The sequence below is a fragment of the Semicossyphus pulcher genome, unplaced genomic scaffold (genome assembly GCF_022749685.1).
Source record: "Semicossyphus pulcher isolate SPU_LCO1_2020_fin unplaced genomic scaffold, fSemPul1.0.p SCAF_14, whole genome shotgun sequence".
NCBI lineage: Eukaryota > Metazoa > Chordata > Actinopteri > Labriformes > Labridae > Semicossyphus > Semicossyphus pulcher.
Window position 1 is genome coordinate 25989997 of NW_027211648.1, and position 24559 is coordinate 26014555.

A 24559-nucleotide genomic window follows, 5' to 3' on the forward strand; every position below is an offset into this window, starting at 1 on the left:
GGAAATTCCTTATTCTTTTGTGCCCGCTCTGGTTGACCCACTTCCTGTGGCCTGATTGCCAGTTGTCATGGTGAAGCCACAGCATTGTGAAAGGAAAAAGGGGGGCGATTTGCCTGGAACCCAGATTATAGCACTATACAGGATGACGCTTTGCTAAATGATGTTTATTTGTTCTGCAGTGGGACAGTGTCACTGGCGTCCCAGCACAAAGGAGTGAAGTAGACTGGAGCTCTGTTGTCTGGCCTTAGTAACCTACTCTCTACTGATGGTAATCTCTGAACACTCTGACACCTCAATGAAAAGCTTCCTGTTCACCCTTTAAAAGTACATTTTAGTTTCTAAGCATTTAAAACCTGACCCTTTTCTATTGAGCAGTATAAAATGTGAATGAAATTTAAAGGTCATTTTATTCCAGCTTCATGTTTTTATGGTGCATAAGCAGCTTGAGCCAGCAACCGTTTAGGTCACCTCAGCATATAGACTGTAAACACAGATGCCCCTTAAGGTTTCTGATGTGCTCATGTGAAGATGATTCAGCAGAGGAACTTTAGAAAATAGCTTGAATGCGATAAGGGGTCTAAAATTGTGGCTGAAAGTGATGCATAGGTGAAAGAAGCGAGGGCACAGCTCACACACAGCATCCAGTCTCTACAGAATGAAGGTGTTGAACAATATTTTCTGTTAGAAATGTAAAATGAACTTCACCACACTGCATATAGGAGTGTAGTTTGGTCAGAAATTTGAAGTACTTGGTTTGGTTAAAAAGGTATGTCCCAAACTGGTGCTAAAATCCAAACATGCGTGGACGTTTTAATATAAATATTTGTGTATTTGTTAATATGTCTCTTAATTGGTTTGTTTATCGTCACTGGATTTATAAACCGAAATCTGCCCTATAATCTATGTACGCCATGAACCAAGCCTTTACCAACTAACACCGCTAATATCTCTTTGGTTAATCTGTATAAAAAAAAAGTGTAAAAGCGACAGGCATCCGCCGAGATTCGAGGAAATTACAGATCTCTTGCCAAGAAATTGTCCAGCACACAACCCCCCTCCCCTCCGTGACATTGGGCATTGTCGTTCTTTCCACTTCTTGCTTTTGTAGGCAGATGGGTCATGGTGAAAATTCACGGTGACATCAAATGAGTTCAAATGAGCCCTGGGGGCCAGTGTTGGCATGCTGAGAGCTTTGACACACCTCCCTTACATTTGAAACGGACCAATGCTGGAGCAGAGGGGGTTCACACCATCAGCACTTTGGGGGATGGGGAGGACACCCAGGCAGTCCTTGTATTTCCAAGAACTGCAGTTGTTGGCGGGGAAAAGGGGAAAAAAACGTCTCCTCCCCTCCGCTTACTTCTGACGTATAGAGGTACTTAACTGCTGCAGAGGAAGCATGCTCCAGTGGAGTGTGGCACCCAATGGTAGGCTGGATTTTAAGCAATAAAAACTAAGTAGGCAAGGAAGTGTTGTACCAAATATAATACAAAGTACAAGTATTGTTAAGCAAATTACAGTTACAACAAAGAGCATTAAAAAATACTACATTTTACACACATAACACATCTTCTTCCGTTCATTTACTGTGATAGCAGCCTCCTCAAGAACTATTATACAGCCAGGGTACTTTTTAATGCCCATAGCATTATATAGATAGAAGTAATCCTTTTTTAATATGCTCTGAATTTGCAGAGAGCAGCTGAACACATGGTCGAGACCACCCAGGAGCAGGAGCAGGTACAGGCCTGTCTGTCCGTCACTGTCAGTCTAACACCTGTGCACGTTGTCTCCAGCATGTCTGTGCAGCTTAAAAACATATTCTTTTTAAGGCATCTGCCACAGTTCATGAAGACACTACAGAACTTAGACATCCTCAGTACCGGCCTCTCCCTCTCCCTCTCCCTCCCCCTCTCTCTCCCCCTCCCCCTCTTCCCCTTCCTCCTCCTCTCCCCCTGCCGCCGCCCCAGCCCCTCCCCCGGCCGCTGCTCAGGTGTCCGGCCGAGCGCCTCAGCTGCTTCCTCTCCTCGTGGTGCTCCCACTCCGCCTGCTGCTGCTTCTTCTGCTGCTCCGACTGAAAAGGAAGACGGAATAATGTTAATAACGTCACTCTGTCTTTCCATAGTCTGTACATTCATGCAGAAAAGTCATTATACATTTATACTTAGGAGGGAAATGCAAGAAGTATTTGACCATTGCTCACTTTCAGGAGCAGGGGTGAGAGAATAGTTTGAGTGCATTCAGGTAAATAAACAATAACACACCCAAACAAAACCAAAAATTATAAATTCAAATTATACCATTTTTATTTTGTGCATTGGGTCATTGACTGATTACGTTTGTGTTTTCAGGGGATCACTTCTCTGCTTTTTTAGTTTTCAAAGCTTTTCTTAAACATTTGATTTTAAAAAATAAATCTATTCTGAATATTTAAGTAGAATTAACATATTTGGGGCGTCTGTTTAGCTCAGTGGTTAAATCAGTGGTCCACATACACAGGCTCTGTCCTCTATGCAGCAGCCCCTACTTCGACTGCCACCCTCAGCCCTTTGCCGCAGGTCATCCCCCGTTCTCTCTTCCCCTGTTTCAGACGCTATCCGCTGCCCTCCGTCTCTCTCAATAAAGGCATAAAAGGCCAATAAAAAAAAAAAAAATTAACACATTTACTTGCATTACGTTTTTCTTTATCACCTTTAACCCTTCGAAAAGTTCCACCAGTGCCTACATTGTGATGGAGTTTCTTTAAGTGAAAGTTTTTTAAAGCTTCCTATCCTGAGAATCTGTAAAAAATGAACTAAAAATGTATGCAAGTCAATAAACCATTATAATTGATGTTTGTAAGTACAAAAATCTTGTCACAAAATAAAATATCCAAAAAATCTCACGTTTTTACATCAAATTATGCTAAATAAACATTTCTACATTATTTCTATGCAAATCTTGATATACTTCATATCCCATGTGACCCATTCACAAGACTTTTCACTAAAGGATTGTGCGGCTTTTGCGGCCGCTAAACCTGTGCAAATGGCGTAAGAAGACCTCATTCTCCAAGCACATGCCCAAGGTGCGCTGCAGAGCAAACAGCGTCTGTGCTCTGGTGCTGTTTGCGTGTATGAGTCATTATGCAGACATTCAGGGCAAATTTGGCCCCTTTCTAAGTAAATGAGCCTCGTGGCAAAAAGCACCTAATTCACAAACGCCAGCGCTAACAGCACCGCGCAGTTAGAGCGAAAATATTACTGCCTGCAGAGAGCTGGTGGGAACTACGGCACAGTATTATAAAGGCTGTCACTCTCTGAGATTCCACTGATCATGACGACAATGCCACCTTTGGTTTCTCTCCACAATCAGACACACAACAAGAGCAAACTGCACGGATCTGCACAACTTTATGGGCGTGTTTGGACCTTGAGACGGAGCAGATAGCGGGGGCAAATGATGCGTCCAAAGTGCGTCTTGAAATGGGGAAAAGGGGTCTTAGCAACGCTGCTCTTATGGCTGGGAGTCTGCTGCAGGAGGATTTGGGTCGGGGAAGCTGATCTCTTTAAATCTTTTTTAAAGTAGAATGAAGGCGTTGGATGCATCAGGTTGTAGATGCTTTGTATCATGACTTAGTGACCCAGGATATGTTGACTTGTGTGACACTCTTGTAAAAGAGATTTTTAATCTCCATGAGGCTTTCCCTGGTTAAATAACATTTAAATAAATAAATAAAAATCCCTTAAATCTGTGAAACCCTTAAGGTTGTGGAAGTTTTTTAAGTTACGCTCCAGCTTTTGTGGATTTTATCTTAAAACAATTTTAACAGGATTATGAATAAAACCATCTCCTGCACCCAGATCACAACAGCCCCCTGCATGTTTTACCCAATTTTACACAGCACAAATGAAAACATAATGTACAAGAGTAAGTTACAGGAGAGACGGAGGCTGATGCATCACATGGTCAGTTTACCTTCTTCAGAGTGAAGGTCATCTGTTTGCTGCCCACTGCAGTGTCGGCCATGTTGCTGGTTCCAGAGTTCTCCTCCAGCTTCAGACGTTCCTCCAAAGAAGCCCTGAAAGAAATCACACATTCCTCAGACTAAGTATAGCAATGAGAAACATAGAGAGCAGTCAGAGTTAGTGATGTTTTTACTACTTAATTCAGCTAATATTCTTACTGCTGCTGGGCGACACGGCCTAAAAATAGAATCTCAGATTTACATAGCAGCCAATTTACGGTTTGAATCGATTTTATGCTGCCAATTGTACGTGTCTTTATGCAGCTGTTTTCCACTCGCTGCTGTCTTGTGCAACACAGTTTATTAGTCTTTTGGGAACAACTTCTTTTTATTAATGAAGTACTAGAGCATGCTGCAGTGTTGACCCTTTTCCTGTGTCTAAAGAAAGCTCTTGGTTTCTATGAACTGTGGGAGCTGAGGGAAGCGCTGGCAGCTTTGTTCCGTTACCAGAGTTTTTAAACATCGTCTTTATCCATTCATTTATAATGTATTACTAAAATAGATTTATCACCCAGCAAGTTTCTAAATCCATCCACTTAGGAAAAGCATGCACTAAAACATTTTTGCTCTGTCATTAACAACTTCAAACCTTGGGGCCATGTGGATCTGTTACAGAGAGCGGCCCGGACAATGAGCCAGCTCTCCTCTAACAGTTCTGATTGATACATTTCCAAAGACGTACTTCTGCAGCTTCTGCTTGCGGGCCATGTCGTTAAAACTTCTGAACTCCTCCCCGGCTTTGATCTGATAAAACTTCGGCTGACTCGTCTTCTTGCTCTCGGCCATGTTTGAGTTTTTATCACTTCTGTTGTGATCTCCCTCCAGCAGGACAGTGTTGCGGTCCGCTTCCTTCCTCTCCTGCCGTCGGCGGTCTCGGCCCTCCTCCCGCAGCAACCTGCGCTGCTCCCTCACCTCCTCCACCCAGCTCTTATCATCGTCCGAGCTCTCCTCCTCGGAGCTGGCTCGCCCCTCGGGCTCCTCCTCGTCTTCAGCCGCCTGGAGAGACATAGTTATGATGTGATGATCTTTTACTACATCCCTCATCCTAAACCATCCTTATTAAAGAGACTTTGTGGAAATATAACATGCCTGCAGAGATCTGCATCAAGAGAGTAACAGATGACTGTGTCTGGAAGGATTATGGAGCGTGCAAGCGTCACGCTTAACAAAATATTTCAAAAACAAGAACTAAATCTGGAAAGCCACTAATTTATCTAATTCTGCTCGCTTTTGGCTCAAACAAATAAAAAACACCTCCGGTTTCTTCTCCTACTCACGTGGAAGCAGCTTGGCAGCTTATGTCTGATCACATACTAGCTTTGTTAAACGCTTGCACAGGTTTCCATATTTCTGCAGGTCATGTAGCTAACGGCTAACTTCAGAGTTACCTGTTCGGAAGCAGCAGCCTGCTTAGCCAGCAGTCGCAGCTTCTTCTTCCTCTTCTGTCCGACCTTGGAGACGATGGGGTTGAGGAGGCGGAAGTCCTCGCTCTGCTCGTCTACCTGGTAGTCGGGGTTTTCGAACATCACCTTGAAGCGATCGTCTCCGAGGATGCTGGGGAGAGCCTGCAGTTTGGAAAAAGTGTGATGGTGGGGAGGTGATTATGTTTGATTTACAAGTACAACATATTTATCCCTCCTTTTCTCCAGCCTCCAGGTGCTGTGGTGAGAAAGACGTCCAGCTCAAGACGTCCGTTCTAACTTTACTGTGCTTTAAATAAAGTTTAACTGATTTTTATTTAATGAAACTGAAAGTTCCCAAACTTATGAGGGTGCCAAGAAGAACAGAGTCAAAGATTAACCAAAAAGTCAAGACAGAGCTGATGACAAAGACACTTCACAGTGGAAAAACAAAGAAACCCGTTGAGCACAAAAGGAGGTGTGACCATGTACCTTGCCCTTCTTTTTCCTAGCAGCCAGCTCTGCTTCTTCATCACCCTCCTCCATCAGCTTGAGTGCCAGCTCCTTGTTGACCTTGGGCAGCTTCTGTCTCAGTAAGAACAACGTGCACATTTGATTAGACACAAAAGGAAACGGTCAGGACGCATCCATATTTACACTGACAGCATGAGGAGTCACATTTATCAGTGTCTGACGGGGAATATATTTGTATATTGAAAATACTTGATGGAATAGACTTCCCTAAAAACAAAACACCAGGATATGTAGGCCTACATTAAACAGGAGAAGTCACACCACAATAATAACAGGAGGGACATAATACAGCGGAACCTCGATCTCTTTGACCTCTGCCTTGGCAGCAGAACAAACAGCTACACAGGGGGCACTGAGGGGAAAGTTTCCACTAATTGATCACAGATTGTTCTGTTATCTAGGACGAATTTGAAAAAAGTAAAAATAAACCAGTTGTAATTAAACGCCCTGTAGGCAGTGCTGAGAAATCGTGTTCACTAGAGTGGGCAAGAGGTCACAGGTGACCTTGACCATGTTAAATAAAACCTAGTCAGTTCATTCTTAACGATAGGGGACATTTGTGCCATGTCTAAAGAAATTCCCTCCAGGCTTTAAGAATGGGACAAGGATAATGCCTGAAAAAAGGGTTGTCTCTAAGACATTGTGATGTCACAGTGAAGTTCAGCTCAACTTCATAATTTTATCCTTTTAGACATTTGTGTTAAATAGCGTCATAATTAGCTCATACATATTTTAGTAATGGCTTAAATGATTTTGAGAGGCAGGGACACCGTGACCTTCCACCACAGATTTTAACCAGTTCATCCGGAGTCCAAGTGGCCGTTAACTCCAGGCGTTCCAGAGATATCGCGTTCACGGAGGCATTAGAATTACAAGGTTTACAAATTGCAAGAGGTTCTTTTTTAAATTTTGGATACGAGTGTGACTCAAAGTTTAGAAGAATTTTACTCCAGTGGGCGGCTGTGGCTCAGTGGTCAAGTCCGTCGTCTCTCAAACGGAAGGTTGGTGGTTCGATCCCTGACTAATCTAATTGTTTAGATTGGGCCTCACTTAGGCCTCTGCCATCAGTGTGTGAGTATGACATGTAGTGTAAAAGTGCTTTATAAGTACAGTTCATGTACCATGGAGTGCTTCGTGGAATGTATCCTGACAAAGTGAGATGCTGTGTACACGTGCAAGAATGGAGATGGGAAGTATTTTAATATTGGTCAAGAAACTTTGGAATTTGCATGATTTTCTCCCTAATTTCTAACATAAGAAACAGAAATGATAACCTGTCAGAAACAGATTTTAACAGCTTCTCTCTGCAAACCGGCTGAATCTGTAACCACAAGCCGAAAAACAAGACATTTTGTCAGGACATCTCACCTTAACCTGCACTCTCTGCGTCCTGGACTCCTCGATCTTCTGGCGGATCTTATCCTTTCGATACTCCTCGTATGCAAAAGGATTTGCCATGCTTTTGACCTGTGGATGAACCAACGAGCAACAATTCAAGATTCAAGTCTTTAATGTCATTGTGCAAAACAATGAAGCATCTCCCTGAGCTGTGTAGTGCTGAATAAGATAAGATAAAAATAGATCAAAGATAAAAAATAGAATAAAACAAGAGTATATAGATATAAAAATAGTCGGTAGATAAATAGTCAGCTACCTGTTTACACATGGTGTAAAGTAAACAATGTAAAATTTGAGAACAGAAACACTTTTACAGCTTATTTATATATAACTGTTACGTAAATCTGAATTTAACAATTCGGCTAAATAATTAAGAGACGCAGTGAGACACCTTACCTTGTGGTAAAGCCTGATGTCCATGAAGTAGCCGTGCATGTAGGCTCTCAGGAGAGATGATCCCACCAGGTGAGACAAGCCTGAAACAAGACACACACAAAACAAACCATGAATTTTCTTAATAAATTCAATTTAAAAAAGTAAAACTAAACCATGTTATCATTGTGGCTACACTAATGGAAGTGTAAATCTGAAATATATTAACAAATACTACTTAAATAATTAAAGTGATAATCTCAAAGATTTTCATGTAAATAAATGCCTATAAAGTCTCTATCCATCGCTGAATGAGGTAACACAATGGTGATTGAGCCTATGGCCCACTGATGAAAGCCTTTGCGTTTGCAAAATTTCAGACTGGGTGTCTGTGGCGACTTTCAAGGAAAAAAATCTCAAAGCCCAGTTAGTGACGCGTTTTCCATCAGCCAGCAGTGGTTGGTCTGCCAGAGAGGGTAGGCGGAGCTAAGCGGCTGCTTTTCCAGTCTCAGCAAGTGTTGCGAGTAAACAGTAATCTACTATGGCTGAACAAACAAAGAGAAGATGGATGACTACAGATACAACTTCAAAAATAAGTGAAAATCCAATGAAAGGGAAACAAATTTGACGCTCAGGTGAAGGCAAACAGTCTCAAAAGGAAAGCGACCGTCAGCATGTTTGACTTTTTGTCTCTTCTGCTCTGATCTAAGATAAGTGTTTCCTTTATTCGTCCCACAACAGGGAAATGTACAGTATTACAGCAGCAAAGTGGATAGTGCAACATTACAATAATGGCCATATAAAGATAAGTAAGTAAATAAGTGTATCCTAAAACAGAACTAATAAGACGCCGTCTCTCCAGCAGGACGGTGTTGCGGTCCGCTTCCTCCCTCTCCTGCAAAAAGTAGTTGTATGGAAGAAGCCTCGATCAGTTTAAAGTATAGCTCATTTATAGTAGTAGAGGTCAATTTAGGGCGGGAAGTTTTTGTCACTACTGCAAGCTCTAAATATCAGAGAGATTAGAGTTAAAGACTACTTATCACAAAAACCATATTAAACTGCCTCACTGCTGAGCTGTGTGCAGCTGTGGTTACGCACATGGGAGCTACTTACCTAAGCAGTCAAGCAACAGCCTGAATCTGTGGCATATTAGGTTATTTTTACTATATGTAATGTCTTGTAAAGTGCAGAACGTCATGGCTTCAAATCTGATTGCTTAGATCTACATTTGGACTTTTAAAAGCTGTTAAACTTGCTTGAAATGATCTGAGAAAACCTGGAGCGGTATTTAAAAATGGAAACATAGAATAAGGGATGTAGCCTCAGTCGTGTTGCTTTTCAGGATTTACCTGACAATAAATGTATCTACAGAAAAACTATATTGAGAGATTTAAGCCTGAAATGTCAAAGAAAAAAAACAGTAAAAACATGTGATTAATGTTGGCGAATCTCCACCCTGAGATTATTCAGTGCCGGGTGTGAAGGGGAGCAGCAGCTTGCACAAGTTGAGTTGATTGCAGCTTTGACGCAACTAATACTTTTATTTGAACAAAGAATGTGGAGTGGCTGCTCTTCCCAGGATCTCCTATCAGCGTGTTCTGCCTCAGCGTTACATAACCGGGCCACATTACGTGGCTTCTGTAAATCAACACCGCTGTTCCCCTGCGTGCCCCCCTCCTCTCCTTTTATTCCACAGCAGCCAACCGCCTTCCTGCTTCTTGTCATTTGATCTCTTTACTGCTGAGCCTGCATTCCAATGTTCATTCAACCCTTCCAGTGTCCACCCCCCTTCCCGACCCTTCTCCGTCTCTCCCCGACACTCTACACTTTCCCTACCTAAAGCCTCTCAATCGTTGCCCAGGCCTCTAGTTATGCAGTCTAGCCATCTGTGCAAACCCCCAGGCGACAAATGGCTCACACTGATTGATAGTTTTGGGTGTAACTTTCTAGGATGGGCTTAAAATCTCATTTATCACAGTGATCTCTTTAATCCTTTTTGCTTTCGAACAAAAAGAGTAAACGCAACAGTTGCGTGCTTGGTTTCGGGGAAATCATTGTTGCGTAACTCTGATATCTTTCCACGTGAGGTCAGGTTTGGTGGGAAAAGCATGGTCTCACCCAGATTTTCCAGGTCTTTGCGGGTGACAAACTTGTAGTCGTCGTACACGGTGCTCTCGGGGCTCTCCTCCAGCTCCTCTGTCAGGTTGTCGAGGAAGGAGCACCATCGAGGCGCAGGGCCCAGAGCCTGCATGATCAAACAAACACACACAGACACACACACGTAATTCAGTGTGAAAGGTGTGATGTATTTGTTGAAACAAAAATAGACACTCTCAGGTTATGTTTCCATTACAGGTAAAAATCCCTGTGCGTTTCATTTATCCAACGAACCGATAAATTGTGCAATCAAACGTGATGCAGCAAGCTTCTGCACAGCAAACATCCACTGCTCCTCATTTTATTACAGTGTGCATTTTGACACTGCCCCTGCTGACTGACTGTACTAATGAATCAACTCAGTTTGCTGCTTTTCTTTGTTTAATGTGAGAGAAAACTGAATATCTGAGTTTGGATCACACAAGCACTTTGTTTCTGGGAAATCTTAACGGCAACGTTGCGCTGTTTTTCTCTTATGACTAAACGACTTATGAATTCATCAAGAAAAGTGAACTGGTCATGATAATTACTGTATAAAAAGGTTGACAACCTGACAGCTCCCTAAAAGTGAAGCCAAACCCTCTCTATCGCCCCCTGCTGACTGGCTGCAGTATAGCTCATAAAGCCCGCCTCCTCCATGTTAACAGATGGGACATGAGTCAAACTATAAAATCAAAATACACGTTAAATAATTTCTCAAACATGGTTTCTGTCATTATAGTTAGTTCTTATCATGATGATTTATGTCCAAGTGTTCATTTTTCTCACAAGTTTACTTTTAATTAGTTATTTGATGCTGTAAAAAGGGGGTGTGACCTCATGATTGACAGCTCTGTTTACAAATCGGGCTCCTGCAGCGTTCTGTTTCCGAGTAGAAGAGGAACGGGTAGAGGAGGTGTAACTAACACTAACACTACAGTCATTGAACTTTCCATAACCGTGAATATCTGCTTCAGATCAACACAAGAAGCTGCTCTGCTGTTAAATACGCCGACATGAGGGATCCTTGCTGGTTATATTTCAGTAAGTTAAATGTGTGTTTTGATTAGCAGAAGGGGTGGGACATCTTTACTGTGGCTCCTCCCGTCGATCTCTACTGCGCAGTCTCTTGCTCCAAAAGATGAAAGTAAAATAAGTACAATTAGAGGTGGTGGAGACGCGTCGTCCATCTTAAAATACAGTCATTGGTTAGAACTCTAAAGCCAATACTTTTTTAGGATCCCTTGGAGCAGAAACTTCAGAGATAAAGATACAGTCACAGAGCTAAAACTGGCACCTTCATTCAGTTTTGTAAGCACACTCCTTTACAATCCGTCTACGAATGTGAAACTAGTTCGATTGTGGACAAGATTCTTTGTCAGATTCTTTGTCAGCACGACAGTTTTTGAGCATCCTTGTGATATCTGTCCCACCTATGCCGGAGTTTCAGCAGAAGGACTGATAAAGTTACGAAACCTCTCTAGACCTAATCCAGCTTTGGTATGCTAATTATCTTTTAAAAAACTGTAAAACTGGAGTCTTTTTTTGTGTTGACTTGGCAAAAACTGCTTAATGATAGGGCTGCACCAGGTTTTGCTGATACAAGAAAACTGGGTTACACTTTGGTTTGAGTGCCACATATACTCACCAGAGCTTGTCTGGCTATTGAAGATAAAAAGAGAGTCTGGAGAATACAGACATTCAAATTTTCAATGTGTTCATTTGTTACTTAGGACGCCGTCATCGCCCCTCGTCTTCATACCGGCTTGAAGTGACTGCTCTGTAAGAGGTGGAGGATGTTTTCTGTGCAATCTAAAATTCATACTTAATCTATAATGTTTCAGTTATCTGAGTCAGCTGAACGGAGGTTATCTGCATCCTGGCAGCTGTTTGTACGTTATTGATCAAGAGTTTTGTTCCTGCATGTGACTGCCGGGAAGTATTTGACGTCTCACAGAGGAAACACTGCAGTGAGGGAAAAAAAACATAAATGGGCGGCTGTTGCTCAGTGGTAGAGTCGGTCGTCTTTCAATCCGAAGGTCGGAGGTTCAATCCCCAGCTCCCTCAGGCTACATGTCCAAGTGTCCTTGGGCAAGACACTGAACCCCAAATTGCTCCCGGTGGCACAGCCGACGGGTATGAATGTGATATCTGATTGACAGTTGGGCACTTTACGTAGCAGCCTCTGCCATCGGTGTGTGAATGCGTGTGTGAATGGGTGAATGTGACATGTAGTGCAAAAGCAGCTTTGAGTGGTCGCAAAGAATAGAGGAGCGCTAAATAAGTGCAGTCCATTTACCGTTTACCATTTTGTCTCCATCACTTACAACAGAGTGTCTATATGAAGGGCTCACTTCATGGTTAGCATGGTATAGGGATGTGCATTTAGAATTTTATTTTGACCGGTTAACTGACACTCTTAACAGTGAATAACCGGTTAACTGACACAATTAAAATGTACTTTTTGGATTGGATAAAAGTCTGGGACTAGTGATGATAATTTAGAATTTTTTTTCTGACTGATAACCGACCCCCGTTAACGGTCATTAATCGTTAAGATAAGAATTAAAGATCATTTTTAGAAAGCCGGGGACCGACAACAAGCTCTTCCTCATGCGCGCTCATTCGGATGCTCTTTAATACTCACAGAAACACACACACACACACACACGCAACTGAGAGGTACATTTATTATTATCCTCAAAAATAACTACCTTTAGTACCGACAATCGTGCCCACAGATATTTATACACTGTCCAGTGTCCATTAGGCACGCACTGGAGAATACAGCCGTGTGATCCAGCAGCTACAATAAGTAAATAAACATTTACAGCCGACCTTTCTTTGAAGGTCAGCACACAGAACTTTAATATACATACGATCCTGTCCATCTGGAGATTTAAATAATAATAATAAAAGTTAATGCGTGTAAATATTACCTTTCGTTAAGTCAATATGTTAACAAAAGGCTGCGGAAACTTAAAATAAAAAGGCAAGGCCTACACCAGTCCTTATGTAGGAGACAGTTTGTTTGGTTTTGGTGAAGAAATAGCAACATGTCGACACACTGTGGGGTTAGTCTGGTGCACACACTGTTGACTGTGAGACCCGCCGCAGAGCATACCGGCTCAGACGGTACCGTGATGTCCCAGGAGCAGAGAGATGCAACAAAGCTTTGTTTTTTCAATGTTCAACGGTTAAACTGCTCGTTTCATTTTGCTCTCTTCTCAGGCTCAGCTCAGTTAACAACAACAAAACATGTGTTTCCCAAATATATACTGTATGTAATGTATACTTAAAAAAAGAACTGGTTTAACTGGTGGTATTAACCGGTTAATGGTTGGCAAAATAAGTTGCAAAATTACCACAAAACTAACTGTGATGGAAGTGGAGAAGAGTGACAGGAACAGAGGGAAGCATGGACGCCCTGTGCTCTGGTGATGACTGTCTGAACCCGGCTGTATGTTACAACCTGCTCTGCTGAGGTCTGCAGTGCTTTGGTGCACTTGGATGTACTGGAAGTTAGGCATGAAAACATGAGTGAGGTAACACTTAAGACCCACCTAGACTGCTGTATGAGTTTAGTTTGGTGCTGAACTGATTAAAAAAGGAACAATAATAAGGCGCCGATTAGTGTGAAGGGGCTTTTAAATGATGATGTTTGGATGGAAGAGGGTTCTGATGATGATAACTGTCAGCCATCAATCAGCTCAACATGTCGCAGAGGCTGCTATTTCATGAACAAAGGTTAAAGGTGTTATATGTAAATCAAGCTTTAGTTGGTATTTCTGTCTTTGTGCCTCGTGAAAGTCATGACATCTGTATTTTCTTTTTGTCACTATCTAAAGCCATTTCCCAATCAAAGTCTTTGCCTTTCCCTAAAATAGCAGAGCAGATCAAAGATCCACTCATGCTGTGACATCTCACTGAGGAGGAATCAATAGATTAGGGGGGCAATAGGTTAAACTGTTTCAGTGGAATCTGCTCAGTCCATGTAGACAATGACGTCACAGGGAGTCACACGCCAAGGTCAAAGTCGACCCTCCTCACTCTTTAGTTTCATCACTGCTGAGTTAACGTCTGATAAAGCTTCAGGTTGTCCTGCAGAGATAATGTGGAGGAGTGTGTGGAACGGAGGAATGAGAGCAGGTTTCGGAGGGGAAGACGTATAAATGGCAGGTTGCTCAAACAAGTCTGAATGCTGAATATTCCTAAAAGTCTGCTTCCTGAAGCCATAAACAACCACGTTAAATGTCTCCTTCAGGACAGGAAGTTTCAAAGTCCAAATGTGCCGCTAAGCAGCTGCTTTTCAAGCCTCTGCAAGTTTTGCGAGTAAACAGTAACTTACTATGGCTGAACAAACTAAGAAAAAATGGATGACTACAGATACAACTTCAAAAATAAGAGAAAATCCAAAGTCAGCGAGAGGAAAATCAAGAGTTACAACCGGAGCCAACCGTGGATGAAACTGAAATCTTCAAGATAACATCTTTAACTCAGGCTTGTAAAAAAAATCAAATCTTAACTTTTATGTAACAATTAAAAGATTTAAGCCTATATTTAATGGCATTAGATCATCTGAACAGTCAACAGTTCGAGTCTCCTTAGCGTAAATAAAGCATCATTGACGACTGTAACTGCATTGACTATAGCAACTCCCTGCTGGCAGGCCTTCCTGCATGCACATTTAAACCTCTGCAGATGATCCAGAACGCAGCAGCGCGACTGGCCTTCAATCAACCCAAAACAGCACATGTCACTCCACTGCTCATACCCCTCCACTGGCTCCCAGTCGACGCTCGCATCAAATTCAAAATCCTGTTGCAAAAACGGCTCCTGCCTACCTGAACGCCCTCATCTAGGTCTACACTCCGTAAGGCCCACTTAAAAAAAGAAAAAGTTGCTTCTATACCCCCTGTGTATTGCCTCTGTGCACTGCCTGTCAGCACCTGTGTCCGACACACTTGAAGCTGTTTGTTGGCACTTAATGACTTTGTTCTCTCCTGTCTTGATCGTTGCTTGTGCTGTATTAACTCTCAGATGTACGTCGCTTTGGACAAATGTTTGCAAAATGAAATTGTGACAACATCTTACTGCTTTGTCGTGATGTAATCCTGTAACTATTCTATCAAGTGCATGACAGACGAGTCAAAGTTCAGCACGTCTATGTGGATCATGTGTGGAATTTACACAAGTCTCATTTACTGTACACACACAAAAACCATCTCTAGAATAGCACATGCTCTCAGATCATATCTGAGTCACAGGACAGAGTGTTGATGAAAAACGAAGCCTTAACAAGCTTTACTCGTTATGCAGCGGCCTTGTGAGAAGCCGATTAATGCACACATGTCCTTCAACATGTCATCTGAATCAGTGAGTCTGAGACACAAAACCGACATCAAAGGACAAGCTGCGTCAAAGACCGACTGTTGAACACATAGGAAAGTCTTCAGGCGGCTACCAACTAGCATCGACGTTCTGCATCTGCGTGAGAGGAAATAACTCAGCAGCAGGTGGCTGTAGTTATTCATCCAGCAGAAACCAGCAGATTTATGGCTTTGGATATAATAAGCCCCATGGAAGTGGGAGCATGGTAGCCTAACCTAAAACATTAAACATTAACAACATTAAATACGGGGCGGTCACATGAAGCTGACTTCGGTGTTATAATGCATCAGAGCCATGTGGGTCAGAGGTGAGGCAAAGTACTCGTCTCTGCATGCCTCATGATGCAAAAGCTATCAAAAAGATCTGAGTCATCTAATCAATCGTTTTTGCCTTCACAGGCAGGAACGTGACCCCAGGTCCAACAGTGTACCCAAGTCTCCCTATGGATCCACATAGTATAAAATACCGTTATGATAAAGCAGCTTTTGCCTACGTTTAAAACTCTGTTTCATTTTTTAGCTTCTTCTAATGGAGAACATGTCTGATTAAAGTGTGCAAATAGCAGAGCTGTCCGCTCTTGGTGTTCAGCTTGTAGGAAAAGGACTGGTTGATTGCTTGCTCTCTTACGTCATTTTCTCTCCTTTTGCACCGATTTGTTTTGATGTCTGCCACCAAGGGGCTCTACCTCTGATTCAAAATGCTCAATCTTGGGCCACAGGCGCTCAGTGATGGCCCCATTTTGAATTAAACACACAAGAGTGTGAAAAAATAGAGAGAGAGATTGTCTTGGGGCGCTGGTTTAGCTCAGCTGGTAGAGCAGACGCCCCATGTAAAGAGGCTGCAGTCCTTGACGCACTGATCGCAGTGTGCCGATCATTTGGTGCATGTCATCCCCCACTCTGTACTCCCCATCTTAAGCTGTCCTGTCAATAAAGGCAAAAAGCCCAAAAAATAATCTTAAAAAAAAAAGAGAGAGAGATTGTCCTGTGGCTGACTCTTGGACTGATGTGTTCGGGCCCTAACAGTTCATGTAACATCTCCTTTATTGCTCTAAGTAAACTATTTGTCTCAAATACTGTTTGTGCCACCAGCACCTGTTAAGCAGGATGTGAGCTCGACCTTTCTGCTGCATCCTGGCTGTAAAGTCTCTCATGAGTAATAAAAAAGCCTCTGAACTCACCGGAATGTAGAACGTGCTCATCTTTGGGTCTTCATTGGCAGTGAAGAGCATACCTGTGAGAGACACAGGATGCAGAAACAACAATGTGAGGACGGAAACAGGGCAGATATTAATAGAGCTCATCTGCTATGGAAAAATATATTTTATTTCCAGTAATGTATATTTAAAGGTTTCATTTGTGTTTAAACATTAAATAAGTGTCTGGTTATCGTTTGAATTAGAATAATCCCAAGGGATGAATTCATTTCTGCCCAAACAGCGAGAGGGAAATTAGTAAACTGTTTTTAGAGAGCTGAAAAGTTTAAAAGGAAAAAGAGCGGCATTATAAAGAGAAATTAAATTTGACTATTTCAAAACTAAAACATTGTTTTAATGATCACTTCAACGTTAAAGTTCACCTCCAGTTCTTCTGTGGGTGAAAACTGAGAGGCATGCACAGACAGACTGGACAAAACTGCAAAGGCAAACAGTTCTATTGTAAGATGGCGCCACCCGGAGGTGAATGAATGTTAAACGCTGTGGCAGGAAGAGTTAAAGTATAAAACTTTTAAACTACTTTTTAAATAATGTTTTGACAGTTAGCAACATTAAAACACTGTGATTTCCCTACACATATTCAGTCAGATTAAGCTGCTGAGACTGCGGACACAAAACATTACCCGACTTCATTCCTCTTGATTTCTCCTCACTTCATTTGTTTCTCCAAAGTTTGTCCAAATACACTTTCTCTTTTTTTTTTTAAGATTATTTTTGGGCCTTTTTATGGCTTTATTGAGAAGAGAGGATGATGGATAATGTCGGAAACAGGGGAAGAAAGAGGGCCAAGGGGGTTTATAACTCAGGTCTGCCGCATCGAGGACTGAGCCTCTGTACATGGGATGCATGATTTAACTGCTGAGTTAAACCTGCGCCCGAGTCAAAATACACTTTCAAGTAACAGTTTTCATTTGTGTCTGTGGTTTTTTTATAGTTCATTTTTATATAGTAGATCTTCATTGTGTATTTAGTTCTCTAGTTCTTTAAAGAATCACAATCTTGCAGGAGAAGTTGTTCTCACCTGAGTTGGGGTAGATGCAAACATCATTGATGTTGGTCTGTGGCTGTATGGAGGAGAACACCTTGCCCTGTGTGTGAACAGATAGAATACATGAGACAAAAATGGCAACTTAAAGAGTAAAGACATATCGGTTAGCGCATCCTTTCGACATATATTTTGGGGTAAAAAGGTTTGGAACTGCTCCTGGTCGCTTCAGTTGGCAGCCATGAAAGGGGCTGTAATGGATCCAATATTTAAGAGCAATAGGCCTGACCGAAGTTCGTTCACACTTTTTCTATGTATTTGTCACTTAGACCTAAAAACAAGTAAAATAAGGCCCAGATCCAAACATACTGGGATGCCCCTTTAAGCTACATTTCTTTAGATTAACACAATTATTTTAAATGGACAACAAATAACCATTATCATTCACATGCAGCACAAGGCTTACAGTGTCTTTGTTCCAGATTTTGATAATCTTGGAGTCGGATGACACGACCAGGTCCAGTTGGTCGTGGAAGTTGAGAGACTTGATTGGCAGGTTGTAGAAGTGGTCTTTAACCAGCAGCGGCTGGTTGGAGCGCAGGTCATAGATCAGAACCTTGAAGACAAAGCGAAGGGTTAAACCACTGTTGAGAACATTTTAAAATCTATTTGAAGACGTTGGCGTCCAAATTCGAATTTTCCAAAAATAGTTGTTTTTAAGATGATTTTATTATCGCTCACTGAAATTTACATCTAAACCAACGGCAAAGAGCTAAGTTAAGTCAAATAGGCACCGGCTGCACCTGACCATCTCATTCAAAACTGTGTTGTTTTTCAGAAGAGTGAATCTCCCTAGAGCACACAGCATCACATCAGCACCTTCTTTGTGAGTCCACTAAACCTGCATATCATGATGGCAGATGATACCTTACCATAATAAACAGAGCAGATGCGGAAAAAGAGCTGTAGATCTGTGTTATACAGCATATACAGTCGCCCTAAGCCATTACAGGAGGCCACACAGGGTTTCCTGATCTAAGCATGAGTGCTTTCACACAAAAGGGTGGAGTTTGGAGCATATGATCAACCAAAAACATGGACAAATCTACTGGAATCAAATAAATAACTGATCTTTGTTATCTTAAACATAGCCTGCTGTGGAGCAGCTTAGGTGTGCAGCATAAGTTAGCATGGCTGGGGTGTCCTTGTAGGAGGTGAATCCTCTTTTAGCTCTTAAAACCTAGAGTTAACCTTGAAGTTACCTTGCTCACTAATAATCCTGCTTGGTTGTACAGGCCTCTGGTTTGATGTCCAGCTGCTGCAGAAAGCTTTCATGTAAAGAAGTCAAACTTCTTTTAGTAACTAGCAAAACCACAGCTGAATGTTTTTGGCTCACCTGTCCTGTGCTGGTACCCACTGCCAAGGTGAGGGAGCCGTTAAACTTCAGGGCACTGATTGAGGGCAAACTTTGAACTCTGTCAGAAAAGACACAATGAGAATAACATTATGTCATACTAAGGGGACAAAATATGCATCAAATAGAAACGTCTTCGTTACAAGGACAATAATTAACTGTGAATGAGATGACTGCCGTACCACAATGATGCACAGCCTGCAGCTTGTTTTTCATGCAGCGAGATGTAGGCCAAGGCTGTGTGGATAAATATCTAACCAGAACTATATTATTCTCAGTGAACAGCTTGGTACTTACTCTGTTCCTTCAGTGAGGCTGCTCAGGGCGCAGTCCAGCGTGCCCACTCTGCTGCGGACACGAGGGTCCCAGCATTCGACCCGTCCCTGGTAATCACACAGGGAAGATGTCAAACAGTCCGAGAAATGCATCAAAATGGGAGATTTGGGAGAGTTTTTGTAGCCTCCTGAGACCCAAGCCTTTGTTTGGTATGCATTTTTAATTTCTCCTACCTTTTGGGGATTAATAGGACCTAATAAGTATAAAACCTAAGAATTGTCTTTGTGTTACATTGAAAAATTCCCAATGTCCTCATGTGAGTACTTTGTGTGGAACGGTGTTGTAGCTTGTTGTTATCGATAAAATTAGTCTGCCATATCAAGCTACAACTGTTAATACGCATTAAATAAACAAGTTTAAATCATAAAATCTGAAGAGGGTTTGTACCTGGTTGAGTTTTCTGTAGAGACCGACTGTAACACATTTTGGTCGGGATCACGGCCATCTTGAATGTACACCTATCAGTGTAATTTGCTTTTGTGACCACAGGGTGATGGACAAAGTGTCCATGAATGAGACCAGCAGGTCTAAGTTTCGCAGAATTAAATATTATGGTGCTGTGAAGCCAAAATGCAATGTCCCCGTATGAGGACGCAGGCTCTCAGGAGGTTAAAATGATTAGGACTTTTTAAGGTAAATAAAAAGCTCAAGTTCTCACGTTGGCAACTTAAAAACTTGGACTTTATACTCAGAAATCATGTAGCTCACTTATTTTTATCAGCCCAGCTAGTGTGTGGTGCTTTTACCAAACAATAACAAAGAAACTCTTCTCTCAGTACTCTTTCGTAATCCGAAAGTTAATCAAGCTAATTTCTGCATCATCTTACATAAAATATATTTAAAAACACCTTTTACAAAAAGGCAAAATCAACTACATTAAACACCATGAAAGTGAAAGTCTGTGGTTGTATAACTGGACTATGAGACTATTCATAGAAAGCAGTCAAAAGAATACATTTAAATTAATCAAAAAGAATAAAACAAAAAGTACCATTTACAGGGAGAACAGACAAGTTAAAAACATAAAATAACAAACTCTACCTAAATGCTGTCTGAACACAAGATTTTCAGCTTCTTTTCCAAAGACTCCACAGACACACCTTAAATTATTGGGAGACTTATCTTAAGTTTAAAAGAGTTCAACACAAGATCTCCCCAAGTTTTAAAACATGCTGGAGGTAAACTGGGAAACCCATGGGTGTGTGCAGAAAGTCCATAATGTACTGTGGGGCCTGGCTCTGTAGGTATTAATTCTGAAATCAACAAGACAGTGCGGAGAGACTAAAATGGGTGTTAAATCCGACCTTTTGGACGGTGTAACAGACAAGCAGCAGTATTTTGGCAGATTGGCAAAATGGTGAATGGCAGGTAAAGAAAGTTACAGTAATCTAAACTAGAGATGTTGAGATTCCATTTTTCTCTTCTAGATAACGATTGGTACCTGAACTGTATAAAAAGATGGACGACATGACAGCTCCCCAAAAGTGAAGCCAAACCCCCCTGCTGACTGGCTGCAGTATAGGTCATAAAGTCCGCCTCCTCTATGTTAACAGATGGGACATGAGTTTCTCAAACATGGTTTCTGTCATTATAGCTAGTTCTTATAATGTTGATTTATGTCCAAGTGTTCAAAGTGTGATGAAGCTTTGTACATTTTTGGATTCTTCGGTGAAAGAAATCGCGCAAGTTTCCTAATGCGAGCGTGAAAAATCCCACCAAGATTACGCAGATTATAACAAGAAGATGAAGAACTTTCAGCACATGTACCTCAAAGAAACCCGATACTGCACGGTCCAAAAAGACGTGATCTGAAGTTTTTCACAAAATCCTTTTTTAAGCTTTATTTTTGGGCGGGTTCACACCAGTCTTGTTTAGTCCGATTGAACCGGGCCCTGGAGCGTTGGCCCCCTCAGTGCGGTTTGTTTAGGTCAGTGTGAATGCCGGAATGAAACTCTGGTGCGGACCAAAAGACGGGTTTTGGTCCGTTTCCAAACGAACCATGGTCCGGTTTGATTCTGGTGAGAACGTAAACGGACTTAAAGTAGGACCAAATACAGGAAACAAACCATAAAACATTTGCAGAGACACACAGCGAGATGAGTAGAGGACAGACGCGGGGGAGCGACGAGGAAATGGTAACATGGGCTGACCAAACAATTTCATAAATGCTTGTGGAAACGCACAAGAACACAGAGGTGTTCAAACTGTTCAGTGAAAAACTAAAGGAGAGTGGAACTGATCGATCTGTGGAAGGGTGTCGGTTACAAGTAAAAAAACAAAAAAAAACAACATCAAAACACTGATCATGTTGAGTGTGATTGATCAGTGTGCTCTCTTGCTTTGTATACTTCAGGGAGTTTTCCCACATGGAAATTCTGACCAATCAGAGAGCAGTTTCCCCACGCATCAAAACTTTTGGAAAAGCTGCCGTGTGAACACAAACCAAACTCAAGGCAAAATGCAACATTGTAACACTTTAGTCTTTGATTCGGGCCAAACAAACCTACTTTAGATGTGAATGCGCCCTTAAAATCAAACAAAAAGACGCTGCATGGCATTGGCAAAGTCTTTGTTTCCTTACTATCTATATTGTCCTAAAGGGCTTTTACATCCATGACTGTGAATCATGCAAAGCCAGAGTATTTTCAGGAAAGGAGGGGCCTTCCACTTATATATAAACTTAAGTGATAATCTTGGAAATCGGCTGATCACTCTCACCACATCCACCCAGTCAGAAGAAACATCCAACCAAAAATATAGAAAATTACTAACAGAAATATCACCACACCTTCTTACACTGACCATGTTCGGCTTTGTTGCTCTATGACTCCAAATTTTTGCTAAATAATTTTGAGGGAATTTTATTTAGTATTAAGTAGTATCGTAAAAGTATTTGCATATTTCAAAATGCCCCACATACACACACAGTCACTGTTTCACTTGTGTGAGCTAAATACTGCAGCCTCATTTCACACCCATCCTGCTATGGCACTTACCTCAGAGCTTCCTGTGGCAAGCAAATGATGGACAGGGTTAATGTCACAAACATTGTTCTCCCTGGGTGAGAAGTCGAGAAAAAGAAGCATCATAAATATCAGCTGTGAGAAATGACAACAAAGAGCTTATCAATTAATGACATATTGCAGCATACACCTCCCGCCTAGCTCAATGTAGAAGTAGAAATCACTATTATTGGATTAAACAGGTATTACTGCTCACTTGTTTTTACTTACGCAGCATCAGTCTGAAGTGAGTTGAGGAAACGCCCTTGTTCCAGATTCAGTCTGAAAACCTCTGAGCTAAAATGAGAAACACAATTAACAGTGTCGCACAACATGCTACGACAAGGAGAAATCTACAAAAGTGTCCCAACATTTATCCTTTTACCGTACACTCACCTTGTCCCAACCAAAAAGAGGTCACAGGAGGGGTAGTGGTAAGAAAAGTCACGTCCAAACTTTGGGATACGAGTCTTGTAGTAATGTCCGTGCTGCGAGTGGAACTCTACATAGCGGTCACTGTGCAAAAACACCAACTGCACAGAAACAGAAAAACCAAAGTGAAAATTTAAAAATGCCAAAAAACAATCCTGGAAACTTTACGGATTTTTATTTCTGACAAAAGTGGAAATTTAAGTGTGTTACCATAATGTGAATAATGAGTAGATTAAAACCGTAACATTTTCTGCTATTATTTAGATACTACAAAGATTAGAGCACGACTGATATGGACTTTTGAGACTGACATCGATTTTAGATGGGGCAAATATGACAGACGATATTGCACATTTCTGAGCTGTAATGAAGATAAGACTTTTCGTTGTTGATTGGGCATTCATTTCATTAAATTACTTTATAAAATAACATGCAACATTATTACCGGTATACAATGTCAACAATGCCTTTAATCTGTATTATTTCTGATGGCCAGCAGGGGGCGACTCCGCTAGTTGCAAAAGAATCCAGATTGTATAAAATTCTATGAGGAATTTTGCCCATTTCTCTGTTGATCACTAAACATTTTCTTAATGGGGTTGTGGTCTCAACCTCTAGTTCAAGTATTCTTCTATAAGGAATGATATTTAAGGCACCAAAACGGTAGTCCACAAACCAACGGATGAGGTCATGGAGGTTACATCGACTTCTAATATACAGTCTATGGTGATGGTAGGAAGATACTATGAATTCACAGACCACAAACATATCAAACCGTGTGTATACATAACACCAAAAATCTTCGAAAAAACTAACAGTTCTAAAAGCATTGGTAAAGTGTCGGGGCAAGAGGAGCCTCGTTACCTTTGAGTAGTCGTCAGACAGGATGTCAAAAGCCACAACTGCGAGAGAGCAAAAGGAAATCTGTCAAAGTTTTACATAATGACATGGATGACATACAACAAGATGGTGTGTCTGCTGACTTACTATCTGAATCCAGACAGCGCTCAAACTTCAGAGACAACTGGTAGGTGTCATAGCAGCGGATCCTAGGTTTGTAAGTCCCTGAAAAGAATGGAAAATAAAAGCTTGAATGAAAAAATGAACATACCGTTTTGACTGACTAATTGTATCCCTCTTATTCTTAAAGAATGTAAGAACAATCACTTCAAACGAGTTGTCTTACCTGCTGCCAGGACGAACTGACCATCCCTCGACACTTTGATAGAGGTGCACACTGTGGGCATCTCAAAGTCCTGGATGAGCTCAATCCTACGCTGGATGTCTGTAGAAAAAAATAATAATAAAGTCAGACATTCCGAAATATAATTCAAAGACAATTAAAGGTCTGTGATGCTGAGACTGTAGCAGCCAACTCACCAACATCTTTCTTCTGTAGCTGTCTCTTTTTCCGATCAGACAGCCACTACATTGGAGAGGCAGAAGTGATTCGGATTTGGCATGAAAAGAAACAGTCAAGCAGCGCATTGTTACAGCAATATTTTTAAATACTATTTCTATGTTTTATACAGCTCACTTCAATCCTTGGTGTGTTTCAATTAAACGCGACTAAAATTACGTGAGCATAATAAGATCAGAGGGCTGGCTTAGGCGTCTCAAATGTTATGTTGTTCTGCTTTAAAGCTTGGTCTGTCCATTATTTTTATGAAATGTAACATTAAGGGGCTGTTTTAGTGAAAAGTAAAAATTGACGGGACTTGTTACTCTGATGTTACTCTTCACACGGCTAGCTGTGTTAGCTAGCTAGGCTCAAAGTAAAAGTTGCCTTTTAAAGCTTCTGAAATCTAACTAAACGAAGAGAGAAAGCTGTGCGTCTTACCTCCGGAAGAGACTTTCCATGACTTAAATTATAAATCTTCACATCATTCACACTGGATATCTGCATTGTAGAAAGTGAACGAGAGTCTGGTCACACA

At 41.5% G+C, this 24559-nt stretch overlaps 1 protein-coding gene across 1 annotated transcript; it reads right to left on the reverse strand.

Moving 5' to 3' along the window:
* Positions 1 to 1876: 1876 nt before the first annotated feature.
* nol10 (nucleolar protein 10) lies at positions 1877 to 24550 on the reverse strand. Its single transcript, XM_069661115.1, has 21 exons — positions 24463 to 24550; positions 24003 to 24048; positions 23809 to 23907; positions 23610 to 23687; positions 23487 to 23524; positions 22587 to 22723; positions 22422 to 22487; positions 22185 to 22245; positions 19150 to 19235; positions 18835 to 18913; positions 17905 to 18054; positions 17475 to 17541; positions 16418 to 16470; positions 9829 to 9955; positions 7735 to 7814; positions 7309 to 7407; positions 5899 to 5991; positions 5395 to 5571; positions 4689 to 5002; positions 3958 to 4060; positions 1877 to 2074 (listed from the first exon to the last, which is right to left on the reverse strand). The coding sequence occupies exons 1-21, from the start codon at positions 24526 to 24528 to the stop codon at positions 1877 to 1879; spliced, it is 2217 nt and encodes a 738-aa protein (XP_069517216.1). The 5' UTR covers positions 24529 to 24550.
* Between the last annotated feature and the right edge of the window lie 9 nt (positions 24551 to 24559).

Excerpts from the sequence above, each read along its gene's own strand:
- nol10 (XM_069661115.1), bottom strand. The coding sequence starts at position 24,528 with ATGCAGATATCCAGTGTGAATGATGTGAAGATTTATAATTTAAGTCAT. Across the intron at positions 24,049-24,462 it reads ATGGAAAGTCTCTTCCGGAG|TGGCTGTCTGATCGGAAAAA; the intron begins GTAAGACGCACA and ends TCTCCAATGTAG. Across the intron at positions 5,992-7,308 it reads CGCAGAGAGTGCAGGTTAAG|AAGCTGCCCAAGGTCAACAA; the intron begins GTGAGATGTCCT and ends TTACTGAGACAG.